General features: G+C 38.3%; 1 protein-coding gene across 1 annotated transcript in view; it reads right to left on the reverse strand.

The window, feature by feature from the left end:
• Positions 1-14,171: 14,171 nt before the first annotated feature.
• LOC129136829 (MAM and LDL-receptor class A domain-containing protein 1-like) overlaps positions 14,172-22,711 on the reverse strand; it is a 68,615-nt gene continuing 60,075 nt past the window's right edge. Inside the window, exon 10 of the mRNA XM_063792153.1 lies at positions 14,172-14,249. Coding sequence (XP_063648223.1) covers positions 14,185-14,249 — 65 coding nt within the window. The 3' untranslated portion in view covers positions 14,172-14,184. The remainder of the gene's footprint in view (positions 14,250-22,711) is intronic.

Genomic DNA, 22,711 nt, shown 5'->3' on the forward strand with positions numbered 1-22,711 from the left:
TAGATCAATGTTTCCCAAACTATTTTCCTTAGAATGTTAGTGCCCCTCGAATCCTGCACAAAGCAAGAATTTCATGACCAAGTAGCTCTTAAAACTCCTGTACACTCTACTCCCATTCTTCACAATGCACACTTTCATATTAAAAGTTCTGAGATGTCCTCAACAGAAGACATCACTTAACTTTTTTTTTTTTTTTAAGACAGATTCTCACTCTGTCACACAGGCTGGAGTACAGTGGCCACCACTCCTGGCCTAAACATTTTTTAACCTGGTGCTTCCCAATCTAAACTCACAGGGACCAGTTTTCTTAATGAAAGAGAATCAGACTAGCTTGTAACCATAGCTGGTGACACTCCCCTGCCCCATTCCTTGTATGCCCTCAGTGGACTAGGTCAGGAATAAATAAATTTTCCTGATTCTCAAGGGCTGGTCACTCCTTTGCACTGAGCTCAAAGCTTCTCTGTAGCATGGGTCACAATGAATGGTAGCCCTGATAGCCTAGAGTAGCCTTTCAGCCTTCTCTGAGCCTCTAAAGACTGAGGATCCTTGGCATGAAATGGAGCAACTGATATACCCTTGCTTCCCCTGGGGACTCTCTTGCCCTCAAAAAGGCATCAGCCATCATCTCCATCTAGAGAATATACTAGCTGACTCAGCTTGACCAGCCTGTCCCAAAATGAGAATCTGGGTAAAATAAGCATTGAAACACTTCATTCCTTGTAGATTCACAAAACATATTAGCATATTAAAGACTATGAAGTTCTGCAGGAAAAAAAAAACCTATTTAACTTTAATCCAACATTGCCAAGTTTTATTTGACCATGGAAGATTTTTCCAAAACACTTACAAACAGATCAAGGACATTAATCTTTCATGAAACACTAGATCCCCAGGGTCCTCTCCAGCTACATCATTCTGTGATTTTCTTTTTTATTTATGATGCATTAAAAGATTAATCTCCATCAGACTTCCATTTAGAAATTCACCAGAATGTGCAAAGGCAGCAGGTAAAATTGCTGAAGGGTATTATAAAAATACCCTCCAGTGATTTTTGAAACTTAAACTGAAATATTTATATAACTATATATTTCAGTTTGTATATTATATATATATATATGTATATACACACATATATATGTGTGTATATATATTGGTGTATTTATATCTCTATCTATGTATATATGGCATTATATCCATTTTACAGATGCAGAAACTGAGCTTTAGAGGGGGTGAGCAATTGGTCCAAAGCCACACAGCACACAGGTAGTCATTGATAAAGGTAAAAACAAGAGTTGAAGCCTGAGGTGTAAGGACACAGAGACAAGTACACAAATGTTTACAAGTTACACATATGACACGTGCCTTTAACATGAATTTCTTGAACATTCATTTAGAGGCCTTACAATGAAGACATCAGAGTGGCAGCAAGTTCTGTTGGAATCAGGGGAGCGTGTTCTTCTATAATCCCCTGGCTAACAGGAAAGCACACTGATTTGGCCCATGGTAGTTATACACTCCCATTGAGTCAGGGGCCACTTCTATGCACACAGGAGGTGCTAAAAATATGCTGTTGACTCATTGCCTCTAAGAGCAGAAGAAATGCCAAAAGTATAGGACAAGAGGCAGAAAAGCACACGGAAAAGTGTCGTAGGGCAGTCCTCTGAGGAAGTGTTAGATCCCTTTGAAATCTGTCCAAACACTTTCTTGTGCTGGGGAAAGTCAATTACATATTTCAAGCAACCCCACATGTCATACGAGTATCTTGTACGTGTTTGTGTACTCGTGTCTGTGAACTTACATCTCAGACTTCAACTTCTCGCTCCCCACCCTTATCAATGACTGCCTGCATGGCCTTGGGCAAGTTGCTTTCCCTCTTCAAAGCTCAGTTTCTGCATCTATTAAATGGACATAATGCTACCTACCTCATGGGGTTAGTGATCACATTTAAGGAGCTAATATGTGGAAATTGCTTACACAGTACCTATCACATAATAAGGGTTTAATAAGTGTTTGATGTAATTGTTTTGATTATTACTACTATTACTAAAATAATAACTACTACAATAAAAATGATTCTTATTCTCTATATTAGTATTATCTTTGAAAATGGGCATGGATTATGTCTATGTAACACTTTTGGCACAATATCTAGCATTATATCACACACAAATTAGAGAATTCATGTTATTAAGGATGAAAAAATATTTTTACTGACCCTTAAATTCTTCGTCAGTAACTGCAAAAGAAGCCATTATCCCAACACATGAAATAAAAAAAAAATTCAGTTCCTCTGGAGTTTGTTTTTGGAGGTAGCCACAGGATACCTAAATTTTTTTTCTTTTCAGAGAGACCGAGGGGCTCACTAGGTTGACCAGGCTGGTCTTGAACTCCTGGTCTCAAGCCATCCTCCCACCTCAGCCTCCCAAAGTGCTGGGATTACATGCATGAGCCACCACATCCAGCCTACCTAAAATATTGAATGCTGTTAATAAATCTCCTGAGGCCAGCATAAGAAGGTGATGGGCAAAACTAATGCAGGTATGTTTTTCTGGCTTTTTCATGTATTGGGCCAAACTTTGAAAAGCACTTACTATTAATGGCTAACTTGCAAAATTTGTGATTTATTAAAAGCAGATTTTAATTGTTTTACCTAAAAATAATAGGCCTCTGATCTGCCAAAGATGAAGATTTAATTTCTAGGTGTTCCCCACAATACCTAGAAACATCAGTGTAATCGATTATTAAACACTTTAGAACTATTCTCATCAAAGTTCTTTAATATATAATACGGCAAAAGAAAAGTTTCTTTTCTAAAGGCTTCTCTATACTTTTTTTAATAGTTGAATTTCATTTCTGAAGGCTCCTAAAAAGAAGAGAATTTAGATCTTTATTAAAGAGGAAATATATTTTCCATGTTTAATTTAAATTACATTCCATCAGTCATTTGCAATCTTAGCCTACACGGAATTGTTTTTTTTTTTTTGGTAGTTTTTATGTTTGGGCTTTAGGAGGGGATTCCCAATAATCTCTATATAAATATTTCTAATCTCTATATAAATATTTTAACATTTCAATGTAAATTAGGTTATTAAAGCTATTTTATCCATAAAAATAATGAATTTGCATGGCTGAGGGTGAAATAATGTGTTACCAGGACCCCTCAGTTTTGGGGGTTGTGAGTAGATCCCATCTTCATGTTCCTCCAGCCCAGCCCAAGCCTGGCTCAGGTCCTCCTCCCCCATTTGTCAGGAACCACCATCCCCAGGGATTCTATGTGCCCTGCCTGACCAGTGTTCTCCATCAGAGTTTACCAATCTTTTGTTCATTCCCTCAGAGCACAGCTAAGCAAGAGTACACTAATTTGAAAATTAACTCAAGCAAATAGAGGAACAATATCCCCAACACATTGCATTTTAACATAGGGTTTCCTGGACACACTGTTTCAACCCAAGAGTTGGGCTAATAGTAGGAGTTCCATCTGCTAAAATACGGCTGTCAGCTTCAGAGGGAAATTCATGAACGTCTTTGTAGTTTGTTTTTACGTTTCACTTGGCACTGTTTCTAAAATTTCCTCTGAAGCCAAAAAATAAGTTATTTCCCAGCACACTGGCCACTTTTCATTTATCATAGGATTGATTTTTGTAACTTGCAGTAGGAGCTGAAATCGACCAGGGGGTTCTTATCCAACAGACAGCAGCAAAACTCTTTGTGTATCTGTGTTCCTTTCAACAAGCGTGACTTCCTCAATGGCATCATTCGTGAGCGTAACACAGAGCTCAGCAATAACGTTTCTTCACTAACCCTACCAGGTATCCAACATAGGATGTTACTTCCTTTCACTGTTTTCTGACTCCTGGCAGATATTAATCATTGGGATTTGGGAACAAGGAAATAGAATTTCTGAGAATGCTTGGGAATTCCCAAATTCATATGATTTTCATAACACTTCACTTACAAGTTTTTGAAAAATAATAAGTGACTATAATAACAAGCAAATAGTCGTTTTTTTTTTTTCTGTAACAGGATTATATGAAAAGTTTTAGTAGTCTTCTCTTTTAAAAAGATATGATAACAAATGATGATTTATTATTATGAGCCAACATATTGTAACAAGATTATAAAATCCAATAGCATTAATAGAGAAAACATTAAAAAGAAATGAATATTATCACAAAATAAATGCTGAAGAAAAGTCCTTTAAAGATTGAAAGGTAACACCACAAATACTTAATGCTTTAATCACTGTTTACATGACATTGTTAAACAAGGCATCAATCATCCCCTCCAATACCATTTAAATAACATAACATTCTGATCTCCTGGCAAGATGAATAGCACTAGAAAGAAGCAACTGTCAAAGTTGCCGATTTAAGGGCATATTTTGTTTCTAAAACTTGGCATTTCTTAGAAAACCTCTCATAGGATTTGTAAAACATATACTATGCCTAGGAACACATTAATATTTATTTGCAGAAATGGTTCACTGTTAGCAGTGGACAAGGCCATGAACACACACTTGTAACACAGCAACAGATACAAGAAAGTCTGACTGAGGCTCCTTTACTGCTCCTGTCCTGTTCACCTTAACTTTCATCTCCACATGTCAGTGCTTCCTCATCTTGCTTGACTTGAAGTCAGTGCATTTCTTCAAGCCAGTAAGTTCTCTATACTGACTATTAAGCTGTAATTTTCACAGGAAAATTAGAATGTTCCTTCCCATTTTCCTAATTTCTCAACTGATTTTTCTCAGAATTCAGAATCCATAAATATTGAAATGCCAGGAGAGAATTTCCAAATGGAAATGCTGTTCCCTTCGTCCATTTTCAGAAGAAACCGTAGGATAGTGTTATCCTTCTCTTCTCCAATTTTTTTTTTCCTGCAAACTTATGGTTATCACCTCTTTAAGTGAGTAGCTCACAATTTTGCCTCCCGTGCAAATGGTCCCAAAACAGTGAAGTGGGTCCTCTTTAGCTGTGTCTTTAGTACATAATCCTGCATTTCTGACCATATGCAGGGAGTGCGACCCAGGGAAGGATCCCTGACTCAATGGGATTTCTCTTGCTGTCTCTAGAATTTGAACACCGGAACCCAGACGTACGGAGGCTGGGAGCCATCGTGGTGTGCTATATTGATGACAGCAGCAGTGGGTGGTGTGGGGGCAGTTAATTGACAGCTACCTGTTGCTGACATCCCAGGAACTGCCTGAACCTCCTCTTTCCCAGTCATAAGATATCTAAGATTCTGCAGTATTCTTCATTAAATCCTAGCATGGTTTAAGCTAGCCAGAATTAGGTTCTGTTGCTTTCAATCAACAGAACCTTAGCTAATACATTGTTATTTCCTGGTCTTTGTTCCTTTAATTTTCCAGGAAAAGAAGGGAAAATGGCTTACTGGTTTTAAAAAGAGACAAGGGACAACATACCATTTATGCAAAATTTAGAAGCACTCAAAGGAAACTCTGGAAAGTTCCTGAGACATATATAGGTAGGATCAGCATAAAACTTGAACAGTGTATCTAGATCATGGTTGCCATGGTTGCCTTGACACAATGAACATCTGTATCAAGATCATATTTTCTTGGTGGGACAGAGAGAAGCACAAGGCGGGACTCACATTTACAGTAATCCTTGTTTTCCAGGGACCATACAACCCAGTTTGTCCAGAGCTGTTCATCTTAAGTTTGTTATCCCACCATAATTATAAATAGAACCTCCTTTTTCTCTCAAGAATATCCCACTTTGGATGATAATTTCTGTGACTACCCATTAAGAATATTTAATAACTATAGAAAACTGCTTCTCTATATTTTTTGTATGTTTGAAACATTTTATAACAGAAAGATCTTTAAAGTTATCACCTACACAGAACATAGCTGCCAAATGCTCCTACTCTGCTGTTGTAACCATGAATCCCTCTGGGGCCCCTTCCTCCTACGGCGCTTGTGAGGATGAAATGAAATAAGCTCTATGAAGTGCCCAACAGTGACCAACACTGAATAAAATAGAGCCACCATAGGTGGCCTTCCCTTATGTTCACCAAACTCCTGATAAGTTATTCGGTGATGTTTTAATCTTAATATTTTATGTAGATTATACATTCATCCGATTCAAAATGCAAAAGGTACAAAAGCGTATACCGTTAAAAGTTTCCCAACCCACTACCAATTATCTCCCTTGAGGCAACTGTTTCCAGATTTTTGAATATCCTTAAAGAATATCATATGTATGGAAAAGAAAGATTATATATTTATATGCATCTGTGTAGGCATTTTCCTATGAGAGGCTCACAAAGTCTCCTTGAAGAGATATCATTATTACAAATACCCCTCAATTTACAATGGGGTTATATTCCAATAAACTTATGAAAATATTGTAAGCTGAAAATGCATTTAATACACTTAACCTACTAAACATCATAGCTTAGCTCGGCCTACCTTAAACACTCACATTAACCTACAGTTAGGCAAAATCATCTAACAGAAAGCCCATTTTATAATAAACTGGGCTTTGAATATCTCATGTAATATAATGAATACTGTACTGAAAGTGGAAAACAGAATGGTTGTATGAGTACTCAAAGTACAGCTTCTGCTGAATGTGTATTGCTTTCAAACTATCTTAAAGTTGAAAAATCATAAGTCAAAATATTCTAAGTCAGGGATTGTTTGTACTTCTACTTTACATGATGAAATTGAGCCTTGAAAAGATTAAGTGACTCGCCCAAGGTCACACTGGCAGTTAAATAGTGAAACTTGGATCCAAATTGTTCAGTCACTACATGTATTGTCTTGAAATTTGAAAAAGAGGAAGAGGAATTAAACTACTAAATTGAAGGACTATTTTAGGCATAGAAGAAGCAGATGCCTTCATGTCCAAGTGATTGTGAAAAGCCCACTTGCCCCAAAATATGTCTCCTGGTCATATGAAATTCCACCATTTCAGATTTTTACCTGGGGATTTAGAGTAATCTGCTGTTTTCCTAGAGCTCCCCTAAAATAGAAATAGAAAATTTTGGAAGGCTAAATATATGCTAACATTGGAAAACTCATTTTCTCCCCTTCGTAAGGCAAGGTACTGAAGGAGGGGGCCCTACGGGCTGTGCAGGGACATCCTGGAGGCATGGGGAGAAGAAACTGAAAGGCAAGTTTGTATGGAACAAAGAATACCGATCTCAGGATTCTCCCTTGAACCTGCCCTAACTTTGTTCAAATAGACTTAGCCACTGACCTGCTGTCAAAAGACCACAGCCAATCTGACTTGTTTTCAATATAATGATGAATATTGATTTGGTCCCTTCATCCAACATTCTCAGCTGGATCTTTTTTGACCAAGGATATACATTACTAGGTGAGTACAGGCAGTTAATTCTTCCACACGGGACTTCGGAGTTTCTGAGTTAACCAGAATCACCCACCTTAACATCTGCCAGTTTATACCCCAAGTCCTGACCAGTGCCCCCTACCTGCTATGCCTCGTGTTTTCAATAGAGCATAAAATCAGAAATGAAAGATGAAACATCATAGCCAATATCACAGAAATACAAAGGATCCTAAGAAACTGCTAGGTATAATTACACACTAACTAATTGGATCATCTAGAAGAAATAGATAAATTCCCAGACACATAAAACCTACCAAGATTGACTCATGAAGAAATTTAAAAATCTGAACAGACTAATAGCAAGCAAGGAGGTTGAATCAGTAAGAAAATGTCTCCTATCAATGAAAAACCCAAAACCAGATGGCTTCCCAGGTTAATTCTACCAAATATTTTAAGAAGAACTAATACCAGTCCTTCTCAAACTCTTCCAAAAAGCTGAAGTGGAGAGAATACTTCCAAACTCATCTTACAGGGCCAGCATTACCCTGATTCCAAAGCCAGACAAGAACACTACAAGAAAGGAAAATGACAGGCCAATATCCTTGATCTACATAGATGCAAAAATCCTCAACAAAATCCTAGCAAACCAAATTCAATAGCACATTGAAAGAATCATTCACCATGATCATGTCATGGTTCAACATAAGCAAATCAATACATATAATATACCATATTAGAAAAATAAAGGATAGAAACTATATGGCCATCACAATAGATATAGAAAAAGCTTTTGACAAAATTCGAAACCCTTTCATGGTGAAAAAAAAAAACACCCAACAGATCACGTATTGAGGGACTGTATCCCAACAAAATAAAGGCCATATATGACAAACCCATAGCTAACACCATGATCAATGGTGAAAAGTTGAAACTTTTCCTCTACCATCAGGAACAAGACAAGGATGCCCACAGACACCACTTCTCAGGGTAATTAGGCAAAAAAGAAATAAAAGGCATCCTAATAGGAAAGGAAGAAGTGAAACTGTCTCTACTGACGGCATGATCTTGTTATATATAGAAAACCCTACAAACTTCACTAAAAAAAGGTTAGAACTCAACACAAAGAAGGGAACAATAGACACTGGGGGACTCCAAAGGTGGGAGGGAAGGATGGTGGGAGCAAGGGTTGAAAAACTACCTATCGATTACTATGCTCACTGCTTGGGTGGTGGGATCATTAGAAGCCCAAACCTCAGCACCATGCAATATACCTGTTTAAGAAACCTGTACATCTACCCTCCTGACTCTAAAATGAAACATACAATATTTAGAAAACAAAAACAAATAAATACAATTTGAAAACTGTTAGAACTGAACGGATAGGTGAAATCAGTAACGTTGTAGGATACAAAATCAACATATAGAGCCTTGAACACAGCAACATCCAGCTGTCTGACACGAAAGTCTCAGGGACAAGAAAACCTCTATATGAACTCAGAAACAATGAGCTAAGTTGTGTTTATGTCTGACAGGATGTTAAGAACTTCATTCATGTTACATCAGAGCCAACAGAAAGAACCAACAGGAAACCTGTACCCAACAAACAGAAATGACAAGATGAAGGGAAAGCAGAGGTAAGGGCTTACCTTAGAAAGGGCAAGTGATTAGCTCAATATGCAATACAATGTTTGCTCCTGAGCCAAAAATTTGTACAATAATTTGGATATTACTTGCACAACCAGAAAAATCAGCCACTCGTTAGGAAAATGTGTTTCTGTATAAGTCTTAGGACTCAGCTATCTATAATAACATGAAAAGACAATATTTTCATCCAAAATGAGTATTTTTGTTTGTCTTGGCTTGTTATTCTAACGTCAACAGCCTCTAAATAAACTGTTGAAGTACATGATATAACCACCTCTTTCTCCATCTTTCCCATTGCTCCCATAGGGTTTCAGTTGTGCAATTTCACCATTAGCAAAGCTTTTTGCTGAAATCTGGCTTTTCAAAGGGAGAGTATCCAGAAACAGAAGATGCTGATCTGGGAGGCTCTTCCTAATAGAACTGCTGCTTCAGTTTAACTTGAAAAAGCCCACACCCAGTTCCTAATGACAAACATCTGAACACCGGGTCTTCCCATGAGCAAGACCATGCTATGCCTCCTGCTCGCTCTGTTCTATAAGCAACCCACAGATTGCTCCCTGTGAAGAGGAGCCTGCCAGGGGAGCAGCATTCCACCAGACCCTGATTTAGCAAGACATTTCCGTATCATTCCCCCAACCAGCTGGAAGTCCTCCACTGCTCTTGTGTAAAAATCTAACTCATCTCGCTGAATTTCCTGATTTAAAAGTCTAATTCATTTCACCAAAAGTGTGACAGAAGGAAACCAAGTACACCATCTCTCTCTTACCAAACCAAAGCTATTGCATGTGCATTCTGGGGGAAAAACATGGTCCAAATATGTTATGGAGGGGGTGCCAGCCCAGTGTCATCCTCTTACTATTGCCATAGGATCTTGGCTGATGGCATCAGAGGAAAAACAAGTTTATCGATTACTTTCAACCATTAAGCTCACTCCTCCATGAAAAATACGTCACAAGTCCAATGTCTCTTATTAAAATAAGCACTGCAAAATATAAAGGAGTCACAGTTTTAAAATGGGACACACGTTCTCTAAGCGGTGAACCACGTTAGAGGTGCACTGTTTACATTGTATAAAGTCCCCTGGAGCCAGGGTTAGGAAGCGCATCTGTTCTTTGGTGTTCTGGGATGAAGGAGAAAGGAAAATGTGCTGCCAGAAGTGAGTGGGAAGGAGCCCATGAGATAAAGGAAGTAAATCCATTTGCTGATTGCAATAATAATGGTAATACACGAAGCTATACATACATACATACATACATACATACATACATGCAAACTTTCACATTTTTTTAAAAAAAGAACTTAAGGCTTCCACTCATGTAATCAGCCCTTATGAACTCTCCTGATTAGCTGCAAGGAAAATCTTCCTTTCTCCTCTTTCTTGCACCATCCTGGGCTCCCTTTTGACTTTTTTTTTTTTTTAACTTATAAACGATCAGCTCATATTCTGAAGTTTGTAGTCCCCTCCCGCCCCCTCTCTCTCTATACGGCTCATTTACATTGGCAGCTGTCGTGCTGCTGGGCATCCTCAAACCCACCAGTTTCCCTTTAATGTTTGAGCAGACAAACATGATCATGCACTAGGCATCACTGTGCCACTCAAAATGCTTTTTTGTTTTTTTTATTGCATCTGAGAGAAATCTCAAGGTTGCAAACCTGGAGTCAGAATTTTCTCCATGTGTCTCAGTGGGAAGAGTATCGTGTGAAGAAACAAGTTGATTCTACTAATCAAAAGGAATTTTTTTTGATATCAGGTCATCCTCCGAATGAATTTATATTACCGAGTGGAGGGTCACATGAAGAAAATGGTCAAACAGCACCACCTAGAGCAAGAGCTGAGAAGTGCAGCGGAGCCGGGCTGTGTCAGGAAAGAAAAGCAAGCTGGGGCCTGGCTTAGCGCTCTCCCCTCTGCTCCTGTCTGCACGGAAAGATTAGGATGACAGTGGCAGGAAGCCTGTGCACCTAGTATGCATCACTTGAAGGGAACACACAGATTCCAGTAAACAGTTGGAAGGAAATGTTAATACCAGGCTCTGCTAAACAATATGAAATGACTCCTAGATGAGACAAGGGACTTTCATCAAAGTTTCCTGATACCTGAAAAGACAGCCCAGGGGATCCTGCACTACATGTGGTGTATGTAAATTAAGCGGGTTTTTTTCCCCTTTGTAATCAAGGCTCATACACAAACAAAATCACATTTTAGAAACGGCCTATTTCAACTTGTAACTAGCTTGCTTTCAGGGGCTCCAGGTCAAAAAGAAATAGAGCACAAAGACGCTTTCTCCTTAGGGATCATACACAAATTCACTCTGTCCGTTTCTTTCCCACATGGAGCAACAAAGCCATCAGTCCTCTCCATCCACCCATCGGGTCCTTCCTGATTAAAGTGAGATAAATCACAGCCCTCTCTCTCCAGTTGGCAGGCGACAAGAGGGGGATGCTTGCCTCAAGAAATCCTCCCCATCCCTCTACATTCATGCAAGCCCGAGCGGAGAGATGCAAGAAATTACGGATGCATTTTAATTCCCCAGACCCTGCAATTAAAAATGGAAATTTTTTGGCCACGCCTGTTGGCTCACGCCTGTAATCCCAGCACTTTCAGAGGCCGAGGTCGGCGTATCACCTGGGGTCAGGAGTTCGAGACCAGCCTGGCCAACATGGTGAAACCCTGTCTCTACTAAAAATACAAAAATTAGCTAGGAATGGTGGTGGGCGCCTGCAGTCCCAGCTACTCGGGAGGATGAGGCAGGAGAATCACTTGAACCCGGGAGGCAAAGGTTGCAGTGAGCCAAGATCGCACCACTGCACTCCACTCTGGGTGACAAAGCAAGACTTCATCTCAAAAAATGTTTTTAAAAAATGGAAGTGTTGTTCTTTCATTTGTAAATGTGTTTTGGTAAAAGAGGGGCAGTTTAAGCAACCCTTTCTATTGTCTACATTGTTAAAATTCATCCGACGTGGACTCTTGACTCCGTTTTGCCTGGGCAGACCCAATTCAAGCATTTACAACAGCTAAAACCTCCTCAAATCAAAAAGAGGAATCAGCATTATTGCTAAGTTCAAATAAGGTCTTGTTTTATTTCATGTTTATTTTTGTATGCAGCCATTCCTCCAGGTGCTGTCATCAGGTAAGATTGTCAGTCCTGATTAGGTAAAGGTATTATTACAAAATGCAATTCTTAAAAATTCAGTGTCTAACTACACTTTTAATAAGCCTTTCCCCCTCCCCTATGTATTCTCCCTTAGACACCCCTTCTCAAATTTAAAATCACAGAAACTAAAATATGATGCCTAAAGAGAGCCTAGCGACTGCCCAGTCCTCAAATTTGATGAGTGGGAGTACTGAAGCCCAGAGGAGGTCAAGTAATTTGTTCCCAATGTCTTAGATAAGAAGAAAATGACCAGCTGGGAAATCCCACTCATGTCAAGGCAGAGGCACAGGGCCACAGACTGTGGTTGAATTGTGCCACACTCCTACATCCTTCTTTAGGAATCACAGAACATTCCTGTGTTGAGTCGGAGTCACTGACTTCCTTTTCAGGCTGATTGAGTTCTGTCCTTACGGGCTGCGACAAGAAGTTTTGGTATTATGCTACACCAAGACCATTTATCTAGTTCAAGAAATAAGCACAGTCCTTAGAGCCCAGCAACTTTCCCCATGTCCAGTAAATGTAGCTTCTCCATTAGAAGCTGTCAGAATGGAGCCTTCTGGCTCATCTTGATTTTGATTTGTGCAAGAATGAATGGTTGTGCTAAGACAGCTTTCCTAGCTGATAGAGAGCGAAACTTTTTTCTCATAATCTATAAAAAAATTAAATTAGAACTTTTTTCTCATAATCTGTGAAAAAATATTAAATCTGGCTCGTCTTGATTTTGATTTGTGCAAGAATGAATGGTTGTGCTAAGACAGCTTTCCTAGCTGATAGTGAGCAAAACTTTTTTCTCATAATCTATAAAAAAATATTAAATTAGAAGCATAGAGTTTATTTCATGACTTTTATCTTCCTGCAATTTTCTTGTGGGCATAAATGATTTGTTTTTATCCTGCCTGCCCCCCAATCCCTTCTCCAAGAGACTAAAAGAGTATCTAGTGCAAAGTACAGACTCAAATATTTTTTAATAAACAGTGATCCCAGCCACCCAGTGCATGTTGCCAAATGCCAACCCCATAAATGATCAAACACATCATCTCATTCAGCCAATCAAAATCAAGTGCTACCTATTTTTTTAAGTTTTCATAGCCCTTGGGCATCTGCTTTCTCAGCATTTCCCAAACTTGAGTCATTCTCATCCTGCCTTCCTAATTTTGCTCTGTCAATTATCTCTACTATTATTTATTTCATATATTTTTAAATAGCCCCACTTTTGAAACTTAAATACATGCCTTTTAAAAGGAAGCTTTCTTACTACTATACATCAAAAGCCATTATTACTTGTTCTAAGTACTCATAACAACATGTTCACAACTATTAAAATTTACTAATGTGCATCCACATACTCTCTAAATTCATGGAGCATCTGCACACACTTTAAGAAACAATTCTGCATTACTCACTCAATTTTCTTGACATCCTTCTGAGGCAGGACAAACCTTGGGCCCAAAGAATTGAGGTAGGAGTCCAAGCAAGTTGCCAGCCACATAAAGGCAAACCTTGGCTCGGAAGTCAGGACTACCAGCCCCTAGGTTATGGTTCATGCTCTTTCCTCTGCTCTCCAGAACCTCCTATCTCCAAGTGTAGTTAGCAGCCCAGATGCAGCAGCATCCTCTAGAGACTTGTTAAAAATGCAGAAGCTCAGGCTCCACCCCAGGCCTATGCAGACTGAATCTGCATTTTAACAAGGTCCAGGTAATTCACGTGCACATTAAGTTTGAAAAGGCCTGGTCTAGATCAGCGGTTCTCTAACTTAGCAGCACATTAGAACCATCTGTAGAGACTTTAAAAATACCAGTGCCTGGGCTTCACCTCCCAGAGAATCTGACTTAAGTGTCTGGGGTTTGCCCTGAGTCTAGGTATTTTTAAAAACTCCTCAGCTTATACAAAGCTGGCAGGGCCGGGCACAGTGGCTCATGCCTATAATCCCAGCACTTCGTGAGGCCAAAGTGGGCAGATTGCTTGAGTCCAGGAGTTTGAGACTAGCCTGGGCTAAAACCCCATCCCTACAAAAAAAAAAAATACAAAAAGTAGTTGGGCATGGTGGTGGCACATACCTGTAGTCCCGGCTACTCAGGAGGCTGAGCCCTCGCTTGAACCCAGGAGGTCACGGTCTGGTCAACAGAGCAAGACCCTGTATCAAAACAAACAAACAAACAAACAAAAAATGCTAGCAGCTTACCAGCTAGGGAGGCCTGTTTGGCCAAGTTTTCCAAATGGTGCTACATTAGTTGTTCCAGAACTTTAGCTGCATCAAAACCACCTGGATGGCTTGTTCAGCTACAGAGGGTCTGGCCATGCCCCTAGAGTTTCCAGCTGAGGGTCTGGAATGAGGCCCGATGATTTGCATTTCTAACAATCTCCAGGTGATGCTGATGCTGTGGGTCCAGGGACCACATTTTGAGAATCTATGCTAAATGAATTGGAGAAGACCGAAGCTCAAACTTATTCCAAGAACTTTTCAAGGCCCACCTGAAAGTTGTAGTGGAAGTAAGCATCTAAGGGTGCAAAAAAGTTTCACTGTAGACTAAGGCCTTTTACCTGAGCTCTCAAATGTTCACATTTCTCTTATCAACCTAAATAACAAACAGAGAGAGGCTCTCCACAAGAAAAAGATATTCGTTTGGAAACAGAGCCTTGCAATAGAAATAGGCAAGCCAGAGTAAACTATATGCATATTCACGGAGGTAAAGGAAGACAAAAGAAAAAATGAGGAAGATTATATGATCATTTGGAAATGATTATCCTTGGCTACAAAGATCAATAACAAAGGTGATGCCAGGCCCCGGTTGGACAGGCAGTTGTTGGGCAAATATCCTTCAGAAGCATTGTTGTGTGCAAAGTTGCAATGGGCTTTGTGCAAGATTGTGTTTTTTGCAGTCTTCTGTGATAAGTTTTTGTTATCAGGCATACAAGCCCAAGAATCCTTTTTTGCATGGCCTTCCCTGGCTCTATTTGTCAGGGTTTTGGTTAGGGGAGGGGTATTTTTAACACTCTCAATGTAAAAAATGCCATAAGGTAGGTACCCCAATTGCTTGTTTCGTCTTCATAAAATAACTTTTCCACCCGAACAAAGTCTACACATAAATTGTAAAAATACCCTGGCATGCAGTCCCTGGAAAAGTCTGGAGTCATTCTCGGGGTTCCCACCCAGGTGGGCAAGTGTAGCCACCACAGATAAACACAAAGTAGGGGTGCCTGCTGGGGTTCGGCGGCAGGCAGTGGCCCTGGTTCTGATATTTGGCTGAAAACACAGCTCCTCTTTGTCACCTTCAGGACATTTCAGCTATTTCCTAGGTAATAATCTCACTTCACCCTGCACAAAGCAGGCACATGATCATGTCACTCTGACCTGGTTTGAGTCCAAGGAGACTTTTGTTTTTAAAATAATTTAGGTTAGTAGTTAAAATATGAACTTTGGGCCAGGAGTGGTGGCCCATGCCTATAATCCCAGCACTTCGGGAGGCTGAGGCGGGCGGATGACTTGAAATCAGGAGTTGGAGACTGGCCTGGCCAACATGCTGAAACCTCATCTCTACTAAAAAAAAAAAAAAATACAAAAATTAGCTGGGTGTGGTGGCGGGTACCTATAATCCCAGCTACTTGGGAGACTGAGGCTGGAGAATTGCTTGAGCCTGGGAAGTGGAGGTTGCAGTGAGCAGAGATCTTACCACTACACTCCAAAACAAACAACAAACAAAAAAATTCTAGAGTCACACTGAAAATCTTAACAACCTGCTTCTACTACTCATTTTTTTTTATTTTTATTTTGACCTGATTTTAGACTGATAGTAAAATGCACAAATAACACAAAGTGCCCCCTATGTCCCTCACCCTACTTCCCCTAATACTAACATTTTCAGAGCCATCCTTATTTTCTCTATAAAAGAGGAGAATTCTCCTTTTAGAGATTTGGAAAGATTATTAAAAGATAAATTACAAAATACAGTACCTGACACGTATAAAATATTAAATAAATATTAGCCATGCTTAATTATTTTGTTTTAAGTCTATATGAGTCAAGTTTTAGTAGAAATATGGGCTAGGAAAAAAAAAAACAGAAAGCGGGACTCTGTGATCCGACTTGGGCTTATAGAACAGACTGTACTAGTTTGTTCTCATGCTGCTAATAAAGTCATACCCAAGACCGGGTAATTTATAAAGGAAAGAGGTTTAATGAACTCACAATTCCACATGGCTGGGGAGGCCTCACAGTCACGGCAGAAGGCAAAAAAGAAGCAAAGGCACATCTTAAATGGTAGCAGAGAAGAAAGCTTGTGTAGGGAAACTCCCATTTTAAAACCATCAGATCTCGTGAGACTTATTCGCTACCACGAGAACAGTAGGGGGAAACCGCCCCTATGATTCAATTACCTCCACCTGACTCCATCCTTGACATGTGGGGATAATTACAATCAAGGTGAGATTCGGGCGGAGACACAGCCGAATCATATCAATGACTAATGAGAGTTATGTCCAGAACCTAATGAAAACCTGTCTGAGGCCACATTCCCTGTAAAGCAGATTTGAGATAGAGATTTGTGTAGAGAACATTTAACTGGGTAAAATCCTAGGAACTAACAACTGTGGCGAAAAAGCTGAATTGGATAAAGGGAGTTGAGATGTGAGGCAGTCACAACAAATATCTCAGCTAATCTCAAGGGGGAGCTGAGAAGCTGGGGTGACCCTTCAGAGTTGCCCTAAATTGAGGCAGGAGTATGGAGTTTTAATACCTTTCACTGGCCATTCTTCAGATACTAGTTGTCCCCAAGGATGGACATCAGCTTGACAAGTTATTAATTAGATCTCCTGAGAATAAATTCTAGAGAGAATCAGCTGAGAGGCATGATTTGCCCACACTCCCAATAGCTGGGCAAACTTCAATTTTGAGGGAGGATTTGGGTCACACACAAAAGTCTCCACAACCAATTATTCATGGGAAATTCTATGTAGGCAGAGCTATTTCATGGCCAGTTAATCAAAACTACATAATCTATTTGGTTAAGCAAAAGAAATTAAAAAGATAAAATAAAATCTATTTATTAACACTCAAAAGTTTTTAATGCATTTGCCTTGCATTTCGTATGTTTTGCCTTGCATTTCATATGTTTTGCCTTGCATTTGTTTATTTGCTTTTAAGAACCTTTAGAGAACAATAATTACTAATATAATATGGAGTAGCACAGCACCCACAATTGCGTTTGAAATGTGAAATTGTATTAGTCAGCTCATGTTAATAACAGTACCCACTACTATGCTTACATTTATGAGAAGATTGTTAGTGCTATGGTGATATGAGGTGGGTTGTTATTAGACAAATAGTATAATTTTTTTTAGATAATCACATTAACGGTATACTATAGTAATATAGATGAACAAAATGTATGATTCGTAAAAGACCCTACTATTTTTTCTCTGGGGGTAGGCCGAAATCAGTGATGTATTTTTAAAATAACGTGATTTTTTTCTGTCATGTTAAATGTTTATTTATATTGTCTTTGCATTATATATATGTGTGTGTATATATATATATATTTTTTCCCCAGACTAGGCTAATGATCTCAAATGTTTCATACTTCTTGACAAAAGCTCAATTACCTAAAGAGCCAAAATATGAATATTTTAAGCTAAAACTCAAGTTGCTTGCTTAAAATTCACAGGGATCTCTTATTACCCAAGATAACCTGCTCTCCAGGATATAAGGAATTATTTATATTTACGCTACCCATTTTTACAACCCAAATCAAGTGCAATTGCATTAATATTCCCATGTCTTGTAGCACAATTTAATAATTCCATTTTTCTTTTCTTTGTTTTTTTTGAGATGGGGTCTCGCTGTGTTGCCCAGGCTGGATGCAGTGGCATGATCACGGCTCACTGCAGCCTCAACCTCCCAGGCTCAAGAGATCCTTTCATGTCAGCCTCTGAGTAGCTGGGACTACAGGCATGTGCCACCATGCCCAGCTAATTTTTGTATTTTTTGTAGAGATGAGGTTTTGCCATGTTGCCCAGACTGGTCTGGAACTCCTGGGCTTAAGCGATCCTCCTGCCTCAGCCTCTCAAAGTGCTGAGATTACAGGTGTGAGCCACTGAGCCTGGCTTGATAGTTCCATCTTATTTCATGACTATGTATGCCTGATGTTGTAAGTTATTTTATCACTACTTCCCATTCCCTCTTAACAATTATATTGTTGATCGTTTGTTGAAATAATGTTGGCCTCCTTTCAGAACTCATTGTGGGGCATACAGTATTTCCAGGAACTGAAGAAATATTTGAAAAATCTGTCTAATAAATTTCAAAACTGAAAAGAATATAGAGCCATATTTCAAGGATCCCTGTGAGCACAAAAGAACAAATACAAAGAAAACCCACATAGGCACACCCTAGCCAAACTGCCAAAAATCTGTGCCAGAGAGAAAAATGTTAAAAGCAGCTGGAAAAAAAAGCATAAATCACCTTCAAAGAATAATTATTAGACCTCTTTAATAGATGCAATGGAAACCAGAAGGAAAAGGAATGTTATCTTTAGAGTGTTGAAAGAAAGTAACTGCCAGTGCATTTGTTTTCTATTGATACCCAGGGCATTTGTTTTATTTTAGTTTCTATTAGTTTTCTATTGCTATGTAACAAATAACCACAAACCTAGAGACTTGCAACACTCATTTATTATCTCTTAGTTTCTGTAGGTCGGAGGTCTAGGATGGCATGGCATGGCTGTCTGCTTAGGGTCTCAAAAGGTAGTAATAAAAGTACAAGGTACGATGGCTCTATCTGGAGGCTGGGGGGGGGGAATCTATTTCCTGGCTTATTCTCATTTAGATGGTTGGCAGAATTCAGTTTATTGTGGCTACAAGACTGAGATCCTTGTTTTATTGCTGCCTGTCTGCTGAGGATTTCTTTCATCTCCTTAAGCCCACCTGTCATATCTTTTCATGTGGCTCCTTACATCTTTAAACCAGCAGTGGTATATCAAGCCCTCTTCTTATTTGCTTTTTCCCCTACTTTTTCTTTATTGTGATAAAATACACATAACATAAAATGTATTATTATCTAAACCATTTTAAGTGCACAACTTAAGAGTATTAAGTGCTTTCATATTGTTGCACAACCATCACCAACATCCATGTCCAAAACTCTTTTCGTCTCACAAAACTGACATCTGTACCTATTACACAAGAATTATCCACTCCTTTCTTCCCTCAGGCCCAGGAATCTACCATTCTACTTTCTGTCTCTAAGATTTAGGCTATTCACTATACCTCAGATAAGTCTAATCATATCATTACTTCTTTTTGTGACTGGCTTATTTCACTGAGCAGTATGTCCTCAAGTTTATTTTTTTATTTTATTTATTTTCATTTATTTACTTATCTCTTTGGACAGAGTTTTGCTCTATTGCCCAGGCTGGAGTGCAGTGGCACGAGCGATTTCAGGTCACTACAACCTCCTCTTCCCAGGTTCAAGCAATTCTCCTGCCTCAGCCTCCTGAGTAGCTGGGATTACAGATGCACACCACCACTCCCAGCTAATTTTTGTATTTTTAGTAGAGATGGGATTTCACCATGTTGGCCATGTTGGTCTCAAATTCCTGACCTCAGGTGATCCACCTACCTCAGCCTCCCAAAGTGCTAGGATTACAGGTGTGAGTAACCGCACCTGGCCATGTCCTCAAGTTTTATTCACTTTGTAGTGCATGTCAGAATTTCTTTCCTTGTTATGACTAAATAACATTCCATTGTATGCATTCACCACATTTTTCTGATCCACTCATCAGTCAATGAATAATTGGGTTACTTTCAGGTTTTAGCTATTGTGAATAATGTTTCTATGAACACGAGTGTGCAAATATCTCTTTGAGATCTTGCTTTTAATTATTTTGAGTATATACCCAAAACTGGAATTGCCGAATCATATGGTAATTATATTTTTAATTTTTTTGAAGAATTGCTTTCCTCTTCACAGTAGCTATGCCATTTTACATTCCTTAACAGTGCACAAGAGTTCTGATTTCCACATCCTCACCAACACTTGTTCACTTCTGGATTGGTTTTTTGTTTGGTTTTGTTTTGGGTTTTTATTATTTTTGGGTAGTAATCTAATGGATGCCAGGTGGTATCTCATTGTTTTGATTTGCATTTCCCTAATGTTGGTGATGTTGGACATCTTTTCACATGCTTATTGGAGAAATGTCCATTAAAATATTTTGTCTTCTTTGGAGAAATGTCCATTAAAATATTTTGTCTATTTTTGAATTGAGCTGTTGGTCTATTATTGAGTTTTAGAAGTTCTCTCCTATATTGTGGATATCAATCCCTTATCAGATATATAGTTTGCAAGAAGTTTCTCCCCTTCTTGGGGTTGCCTTTTTACTCTGTTGATAGTGTTTTAGGATGCAAAAAATTTTAAAGCTCTCATAAAGTCCGATTTGTCTATTTTTTATTTTGTTGCCTGTGTCTTTGGTGTCATCCATTAAATCATTGACAGACACAGCATCATAAGGTTTCTGTCCTATATTTTCTTCTGAGAGTTTTATAGTTTTAGGTCTTATATTTAGTTTATGGATTGATTTTGAGTTAGTTTTTGAAGATGAAGTTAGGTAAGGGTCCAACTTCATACTTTTGAAAGTTGATATCTAGTTTTCCCAGCAGCATGTATTGAAAATACTGGATTTTACCAATTGAATGGTGTTGGCACCTTTGCCAAAAAAAAAAAAAAAAAATCACTTTTTCATATATGTGAGGATTTATTTCTGGACTCTGTAATCTATTCCACTGATCTATACATTGGTCTTTTTGGCAGTACCATACTGTTTTGTTTACTGTAGTTTTGTAATAAGTTTTAAAATCAGGGTGTGTGTGTCCTCCAACTTTGTTCCTCTTTTTCAGAATTATTTTGTCTATTTGGGGTTCTTTGAGATTCAATATGAACTTACTTTCTATTTCAGCTAAAAAATGTGACTGGTATTTTAACAGGGATTATATTGAATCTGTAGATCACTTTGAGTGATACTGACATCTTAAGAATATTACATCTTCTGATCTATGAACATGGAATATCTTTTCATTACCTATATTTTTAAAAATTTATTTCAGAAATGTTTTTTATTTTTTATTGTACAAGTCTTTCACCATCTTAATTCCTAAAGACTTTTATTCTTTTTTATGTTATTGCAAGAGAATTGGTTTTTTAATTTCCTTTTTGGATGGTTCATAGCTAATGTAAAGAAATGCAACCAATTTTTGTATTTTAACTTTACATTTTGTTGAATTCATTTTTTAGTTCTAACAGGGTTTTTTGTAGAACTTACAGGGATATTTACATATAAAAATTCTTTGTTTCCAATTTGTATGACTTTTATTTCATTTTCTTTATTCCTATTATTTTCTTTTTTGTTATGTTTTAAACTAATTGCTTTTGCTAGTACTACGAATAGAAGTGGCAAACATGGATATGGATGGACATCCTTTCCTTATTCCTGATCTTAGAAGAAAAGCTTTTAGTCTTTCACCAATGAGTATAATGTAGCTGTGAGTTTTTCATACATGGCTTTTATTATGTTGAGGTGGTTTCCTTATATTCCTGGTTTGTTGAGTATTTTTATCCTGAATTAAATATTGAATTGTATCAAATGTTTTTTTCTGCATCAATTGAGGTGACCACGTGTTTTTTTCTTTCCTTTGTTCTGTTAATGTGGTGCATTACATAGACAGATATTCCTAGGTTGAACCATTCCTGCATTCCAGGAAAAAAAATCCCACTTGGTCATGTGGTATAATCTTTTTAATATGCTTCTGAAATAAGTTTGCTAATATTTTGTTGAGGATTTTGCATAAATGATCATAAAGGATATAGGTTCATAGTTTTTTTTGCAGTCTCTTTGTCTGGCTTGAGTCTCAGGGTAATGCTGGCCTCATTGAATAAGTTAGAAAATATTCCTTGTCTTCAATTTTTTGGAAAAATTTGAGAGGATTGTTGTTAGCTCTTTTTTACATACTTGGCAAACTTCACCACTGACACTAATGGGACAGTTCCGGGGCTTTACTTTGTTGGCAGATCTTTCATTACTCATCAAATCTCTTTGCTAGTTGTAGGTCCATTCAGATTTTCTATTTCTTTGTGCTTTAATCTTGGTAGGTTTTACATTTCTAGGAATCTGTTTATTATACTTAAGTTATCCAATTTTGTGGCATGTACTTGTATATGGTACTCTAATCTTATAATCTTTTTTATTTATGTAGAATTGAAAGTAATGTCCCCACTTTTATTTCTGATTATAGTAATTTGAATCTTCTCTCTCTCTCTTTGTCTATCCCTCTCTCTGTCTCTCTCCCTTTCTCTCTCTCCCTAGGTCCATTTCGTTAAAAGTTTGTCAATTTTACCAATCTTTTTGAAGAATCAATGTTTGATTTCTTTGATTTGCTTTATTATCTTTATATTATTTATTCATTTCTATCAAAGCTTTTCACTTCTACCTGCCTTCAGAATAGATCCAGAATCTGCCCACTTCTGACCATCTCTACTGCTCTCTCCCTACCTAGCTCAAGTCACCATCATTTCCTTATTCAGTCCTTGGAATACTCCCCAACTGCTCTTTC

Source organism: Pan troglodytes, chromosome 14 (genome assembly GCF_028858775.2).
Source record: "Pan troglodytes isolate AG18354 chromosome 14, NHGRI_mPanTro3-v2.0_pri, whole genome shotgun sequence".
In the NCBI taxonomy this organism is placed as follows: Eukaryota; Metazoa; Chordata; class Mammalia; order Primates; family Hominidae; genus Pan; species Pan troglodytes.